The sequence below is a fragment of the Fukomys damarensis genome, unplaced genomic scaffold, assembly GCF_012274545.1.
Source record: "Fukomys damarensis isolate Sample0158 unplaced genomic scaffold, DMR_v1.0_HiC HiC_scaffold_13, whole genome shotgun sequence".
Classification (NCBI taxonomy): Eukaryota; Metazoa; Chordata; class Mammalia; order Rodentia; family Bathyergidae; genus Fukomys; species Fukomys damarensis.
The window spans coordinates 24,791,312-24,798,972 of NW_022900925.1; the positions used below are offsets into that span (position 1 = coordinate 24,791,312).

The 7,661-nt window shown below is 39.9% G+C and overlaps 1 protein-coding gene across 9 annotated transcripts in view; it reads left to right on the forward strand.

Moving 5' to 3' along the window:
* Bcas3 (BCAS3 microtubule associated cell migration factor) overlaps positions 1-7,661 on the forward strand; it is a 530,094-nt gene that overhangs the window by 5,402 nt on the left and 517,031 nt on the right. For all 9 annotated transcript variants that reach the window (XM_010626745.2, XM_010626749.2, XM_010626748.2 and 6 more), the window contains exon 3: positions 2,047-2,101. In XM_010626745.2, the coding sequence (XP_010625047.1) occupies positions 2,047-2,101 (55 nt within the window). The remainder of the gene's footprint in view (positions 1-2,046; positions 2,102-7,661) is intronic.

Here is a 7,661-nt window from a genome sequence, read left to right on the forward strand (position 1 = left end):
CGGTGGAAACACTGAGCTAAATCCCCAGCCCATGACTTTTTTTTCTTTTTTTTTTTGAGACAGGGTCTCTTATGTAGTTCAGGCTGGCTTTGAACTCACTATGAAGCCTTACTGTGATCCTCTTGCCTCAGCCTCTTACAGGCATATGCCACCACACTTGACTAAGATGTTACTTAGAAGGAAGGTGTATGGGAAGGTATTGAGCGGAAAGAATGGTGTAAAGGTCTTGATTCAAAGAAAAGCTTGGGGTATTCTAGGAATTGAGGTTGTAGCAGAGTCAGAAGAATGGCAAAAAAAAAAAAAAAAGTCAGAGAGGTTCTAATCTCTCTCTTAATCTCTTCTTTCTTTTTTTGTTACTGGTTATTGAACCCAGGGATTCATACTTGCTAAGCATCTATTCTGCTGAAGTTATCCTTAGTCCCTAGAGTACTCATTTTTGTTGTTGTCTAACCAAATGTTATCAGTCTCAAAGGCATACTGGTAAGACATATTGTTTGTTCTAAGATTTAGTTTTTTTTCTCTCTCCTTTTTTTTTTTTTTTTTTTTTTTTGGTACCAGGGATCAAACTTGGCTCCTTGCATTTGCGAGGCAGGTGGTGGAACCACTGAGCTAAATCCCAGGCCCTCTCCCCACTTTTTTTGAGACAGGGTCTTGAACTCACTATGTAGCTCAGGCTGGCCTTGAACTCAGGACAATCCTCCTACCTCAACCTCCTGAGTGCTGGAATTACAGGCATTGTATTTTTAAAGTGTAATTTTTTCACATCTTCCATGAAATAATTTTGATTTAGTGTGTTACATTTATTTTTCACTCACTGAGCTATATCCTTAGCCACTTTTATTTTTTATTTTGAGATAGCCTTCCTAAATTGCCCAATTTGCGCTTGAATTTGTGATCCTTCTGCCTCAGTCTTGCAGAATGCTGAGATTAAAGGCATGTGCCATCATGCCCAGATGATTTAGTGTTCTGAAGAAACTGTTTTTCTCCACTTGATGACATCCATATACTTCCCATGTAAATTTATTTCCCTCAGATCCATGGGTATAGTACATCCTCTGTCTGTCTGTCTGTCTGATCTATGTCTGTGTAGTGCACTACTGGAGATTGAACCCATGGACCATTTACCATTGAGCTGCTGTATCCCTACCATTTTTTTTTTTTTTAGATAGGGTCCATGCTACCCAGGCTGGCTTGGAAGTTGTAGTTTCCTGCATCAGTTTCTAAAGTAGTTGGTATTACAGGTGTGTGCCACTACATTTTAAATACATCCAGAGGTGGGCATGTTGTCACATGACTGATCCCAGGACTTGGGAGGCTGAGGCAGGAGGATGGCAAGTTTGAAGCCCTCTAGGGCTACATAGTGAGTTTAAGGCCAACCTGGACTACATAGGAAGACTGTCTGAAAAAATCTGTACCTATATTTATGTGTCTCAGTGGTATAGCTCTTGCCTAGTATATGTGAGACCCTGAGTTCAATTTTCAGTACTGAAAAACCAAAACTCCAGCCAAAAAACTTCACTTAGTATCCTTGACAATGTTAACTTTCCTCACTTTTATGAATTTTAATATTTTACTGTGCCTTGTGTGGGCCAAAAGTTCTGTAAGGACTTAACATTTTTGTTGTAGTGCTTGCTCCTGAAATCAAGACTGAATTTGTGATCCACAGGTCAAGGACTCAGTTGAGGACCAGTTTAAAGAGAAAGTTAGTAAATACTGGGTCATTAGTGTCACAGTGTTCTTGCTCCCAAGGTGTTCTACTGGTCTGACTCAGGAGGAAGGTGTTGCCTTAGCTAGCTCTATGGTATTCATACCTTCACATATGCGGTGGATGTTACCTCCAGCAAATTAGGAAAGCATGGCTTTTTAAAAGAGATAATATTTTAAAATTATAAAAGCTCAGAAAGTGGGCAGGAAGAATTATCAGGTGATAAGACTTGCCCCCCCTTTTCTTGTTTTCATATGAATGACCTTGTTAGGGCTCATCAGTAGAGCTTTCCCATGTCATAAGCTGTGATGACAAATTTTATCCATTTTACCCTTTTCCAGAGAGCAGTCCTACATGGAAAGTGTTGTGACTTTTCTGCAGGATGTTGTGCCACAGGTAAGTGACTATGTGTAATTGCAAAAATAGAGGTTTTAACTTTGGCCAGGGAAACTCTGAAGTGTTCTGTTTCACAGTAGTGTGAGCAACTTCAGAAAGTCTTTCGATGTTTTAGCATCCTGAGTGTGGGTAGGGTGGAACTGCATTTGTTACTGTGTAGATGGGCCACAGTTTTGCAATGACAGTGGCGTGAGTACAACTGCTTAGGACTTGCTCTCCTAATAGGAATGAAGGTGAGTTGCTAGATGAGAGTTGGGATGTGGGACTCTAGCTCTCTAGCTAGGTTCTGTCTAAATTGAGAGACATCTAGGTGTGAGGTATAGCTTTTTCTTAAATTTAACATAAGCTATCACTTACCGTATTTTTGAAAATGATAATTCATAACTTCTCTCCCAGAGAGTCTGATACAGTGATATTCAATGTGATATCTAGTAACTTGTACAAATGTCAAGTGATTATTATTTTCTCCTTGTGATGTCAGTCTTCTGACTGCCATGGTGTTTTTTTGTTTGTTTGTTTTTAGAGTTGCGGTCTCACTATATAGTTCAGGCTGACCTTAACTTACTGTGTAGCCCAGGCTGGCCTTGAACTCATGGTGATCTTCCTGTCTCAGCCTTCTGAGTGCTAGAATTATTACAGGTGTGTACCACTATGCGTGGCTTGCCATCTGTTTTTAACTGTATTGTTCTAAAAGGGCACTCGTAAGTCCAGTACTGCAGTTTTTTTCCTTCAGCATTAGGATTTGAACCCAGGGCCTTCACAGTGAGCCATATCCCCAGTCTTTTAAAATTTTTTCTTATTAAGTTGCCCAGGGTAGGCTCAGACTTGCATTCCTCTTGCTTCAGCCTCCCAGAGTCCTGGAATTACAGGAATGCTCTACTATGCCAGGTCAACTTTAGTTTTGTGAGAGGATCCTAGAAAATAAAGTTTGAATTTTAGTTGTATTAAACAAAATGTATTCATGCGGTAAGGGAAACGACTAAGAAATGTTGCATTATTAATTATAATTAATTGGTAAGAGGATGCAGAGAAAGAAAGGAAGTTCCAGGCAATGTCTGACGTAGCATTAATTGAAATGATAAAAGTTGGGTATTTGATTTTGAAGGAAACTAGCCAGCTGGATGTAATAGGCAACAGGATTCTGTGGCACAGAGTGCTAGGCTGAGAGAGACATGGGGCTGAAACGTTTTGTTCTTCCGTTAAGCAGGGGCCCTGCCCTGAGGCTACAGTTCCAAGGAAGTCTTATTTTACATTTTTAAAATTTGCCCCAGGAGAGCCTCTTTATCAAATTTCCACAAAGATACTTTTTGTGCAACTAGCAACCATGGGTAGCAAGCGGTTTTTATTGTCTGAAGGAGAAAGACTGTGGTCAGAAGATTGGAGCAAACAGTTGGAAGGTTTGGTAGTAGGGTAGAATATCAGATTGAATAATTCCTGTTACACGGAAAATAGAGGGGCTGCTACAACTGATAGGGTAAAAATATTGCAAATTAAAGATTAATTTTTATGGAGATAATACATTAGAGGGGAGGTAATAGGTTAATATGTGTATTGGCCGTGAAGATTGGATTAGAATAGAAACTGCAAGTAAAACTGCAGGCATGGATCTAAGAATTAGAATATTTATTGAACAAATCTATATTGTTTGTCCCTTCTATGAAAGTCAGTATTTTAGTTACGGAAGAAAGGTAAAGTTCAGGCGACTTTGTGGGCCTGGCAGACTCACTGTGGGCCTGGCCCTGAGCTAGGTTGAGGAGCTACCTGGTGCCCTGCCTTGCCCTTGCCTTGCTTTTCTTTTCTCCCCTCTCCACCTTCCTCTTCCTTTCCTTGTCCTTCCCTTCCCCTCTCCCCTCCTTTTTGTGGTACTGGGAACTGAATCCAGAGCCTTTGCATTGACTTACATCCCCAGCTTTTTTTTTTTTTTTTTTTTTTTTTTTTTTTTTTGGAGGCAGAGTCTTGTTAAGTGCCCAGTCTGTGTTCAGACTCTTTTTCCTCCTGCCTCAGGTTCCCTCAGTGTTACTCAGGAGGCTGAAGCAGGCAGATCTTGAGCTGAAAGCCCAGGCAGGTCAAGGCCTGGGCAACTTAAAAAACAAAAAAGGGCTGAGGATATAGGTTTGATCCCCCCCACACCCAGCCTTGATAAATTGAATGGAAATATGATAGGGACAAAAGGGTCATAGTAAGTGCCTGCCTGCCTCCTTCTTTCCTTCTTTCCTTCCTTTCTTTGTAGCAGATCTTGCTACATAGTCCAGGTTGGCCTTGAACTCAGAATCCTTGTGTCTTATCCTCCCAGGTGTTAGATTACAGTTGTATGCCTGCATACTTGGTTGTGTTTGATACATCTGACAGAGAAATTACCCCTTAACATTTTGAAGGTTCAGGTTAGTTTATGGTTTAAGACTTCAAATGTTATATTAGGTTTGAATTTACGTTGCATCTCTGTCTTTTACTAGCACTGGTTAAACTACTGAATCTTTCTCTAAACATCATGGTCTTTATTTGTAAAGTGGGGTTAATCATTGTATTCATCAAGAGTTTGTGTTGAGGCTTGAAAGGTGCCATACATGTAATGCACAAAATAGAGCAGGCCAGGCAGGGTGGTGCATGACTGTAATCCCAGCACTTGAGAAGCTAAGGCAGGAGGATTCAAGTTCAAGGCTATTTGGAGCTGTAGAGACTACTATTATATGGACTACAGGGTGAGAGCCTGTCTCAAAAAGCAGAGCAAACAAAAATCAAACAAACCCAAAATGCAAAAATAAAAAAACCCCAAATATTAAGTAATCTCACTTGCATGAAGCAGAAGAGACTAAATATCCAGGTTCAAAGCTATAGATCTCTGGCTTTTGTTGTTGAAATAATCAGATGATGTGAAATTGTATAAGTGCTAGTGAATAGTGAGTCATAGTGACTTTCAGAACTCCTCACTATTTCTCATAGAAACACAATAATAGGAGTAACTTTCAAAATATTAGACTTTTTCTTTTTGGTTAGAGTTAACCATTTTTTCCATGTCGGCATTGGTACTTTGTAGTCAGCCATATGGGAATGGTATTTCCTGTCCTCGTTAGGTCCAAATCCTGCTCTGTTCTCAGGATCATCAAATTCATGGAGCCTAGAAATTATTCTCTAGATCTGCAAATACCCCTCTAAAAAGAGAAAGTGTTTCATTGGACTAGGTAGCAGTTTCTGTAGTTAGTACCTATGGGGTTTTGCTTTAGTTTGACTGATAGAATTGATAGCTAGCGGGAGCCCTTAGCTGTGCCCTTTGGTTTAATAAGTCCACTTAAAATTCATTTTAAAAAGGTAATTCAAAAAATAAAAATGAGAATGCTTAGAACTTTTCAGTGAAAAGTGAAGTTTTCACTTATTCAGTGTAAAACTTGGTGCTAGCCCAAATGTCAATAGTAGTCAAACATGGTGACTATGGAGTATTTTCTCTAATTAGAAATAATACTTTTGCCAGGCAGATGGTGTATACCTGTTGTTCCAGGACTTGGGAGACTGAGGCAGGAGGGTTGTGAGTTCATGGCTGGTGTGGGAGTACGCAGTGAGACCCTGTCTCAGAAATTAAAAAACAAAACAAAACGCTTTTAACAGTAGCATACTACAAAAGTTATTTTTTTCTCAAGCAAAAAATTAAAAAAGGCAATATATAGAATATGTACAATGATTGTAACTATGTTTTGTAAATTTAAAAAATAATTTTTGTGCTTATGTATGTGTGTTAAGACACTGGAGTAAGTAAAAATGAGAACTGAATCTTGTCAGTAAAGTTTTGACATGAAGTATTATTATTAATTATCATCATTATTACTTAGTGGTGCTGATGATTCAACCCAAGGTCTCATACATGATACGGAAGCAATGTGCTACTGAGCTATAACCCCAGCCATTTTCATTGGCAGGAAAAAATGTTTTTTCTTTTTCTCAGCAGTGGAGATTGAACCCATGGCCTTTGCACTGAGTTCTGTCTCTAGCCCTTTTTTATTTTTTATTTATATTTTTTTGAGACAGGGAATCACTATGCGGTTCTGACCTTGACCTCACTATGTAGCCCAGGTTGGCCTTGAACTCATGGCAGTCCTTCTGTCTAAGCCCGACATGCACCACTATGCCCAGATCTGTTTTTCTTTTCTCCCTTTCTTCCTTCCTCCCTACCTCTCTTTCCTTCCTTCCTTCCTCCCCACTTTTTCTTCCCTCCCACCTACCTACCTTTCTTTCTTTCTTTCGTTCTTTCTTTCTATTTTAGGACAGGGTCTCCCTAAGTCATTAAGTTGTCCAGGCTGGACTCAAACTTGTGATCCTCCTGCCTCAGCCTCCCAGAGTGCTGATTGTAAGCCACTACTCCTAGCAGCCCTTTTTTCTTTTGATACAAGATATCACAGAGTTTGGCTTGGCTTGAATTAGCTAGCTTCCTGCCTTAGCCTCCCAAAATACTGGGATTATAAACATGTACCACCTTGCCTAGCTTGCATGAAAGTTTTTCTCTAAATAAGAGGGCTCGAGGGCTGAAGATATAGATGTAGTGGTAGTATGCATGCATTGCATGCTTGAGGCCCTGGGTTCTATCCCCAGCCTCACAAAATGAGAGAGAAAGATAAAGAAAGATAGGCCAGAGCAGTTGGGTGGCCTATATAAATAAAAGCAGGGGAAGAAAAATAATTTCGTGTGGCGATATAGTGTCCTCCATAAAGACAGCAAGTGAGACCCAGGAGTATAGCTCAGAGCCAGGAAGGGGAGGATGAGGTGAGGATGAAGATAAAGTGTCAGTTGGCTCCAGTGTGTGCAGGTTTTCCTCTTCTGCAAAGAGGTTAACTGCTGTATGCACATTCACTTGCTTTTATCTTTTGGTGCTGAGGATTACACCCATGCCCTGCAGCTGAGCTATGTCTTCGGTCTCTAGTTTAAAAAATACAATTGAAATCCTATGGATGTATATAATATTTTGGATAGTAAACTCGATATTAAGGTAAGCCTGTCTTAGTGATATTTTTGATCTTCAGTAATCTAGTAGTAATCAGTGTGGTTACTTAAATAGACCCCAAAATTTATAGGTGGTTGCACTATAAATTATATGAGATTTCTGGGTGTGGTAGCACATGCCTATAATCCCAGCATTCAGGAGGCTGAGGCAGGAGGATCACTATGAATTCGTGGCAAGCCTGGGCTACGTAGTTTGAGGCCAGCCTGAGCTACATAGTGAGACTTTTTCTCAAACCACACCTCCCCAAAATTATATCTGTTGGTAGTTTCAAAAAATTTATTTTATTTTTTGCAGTGTTGGTTGTTGATTCCAAGGCTTTTGTAATGAACTATCTCCCCAGCCTTTATTTTTAAATTTTGAGGCAGGGTCTCACTGAGTTTTCCAGTCTGGGCTGGACTTGTGATGTTCCTGCTTCAGTCTCCTAGCTCCTGGGGTTATAGGCCTAGCCACCATGCCAACTTTTTTTGCATACAATGTATATATTAAACACTATGCATCAAATTGAATACCACTTTATAGTTGCAAAAGAAGTTGCAACTGTTTTGTTGGTATTTGAATTGCTTTTAAATATGT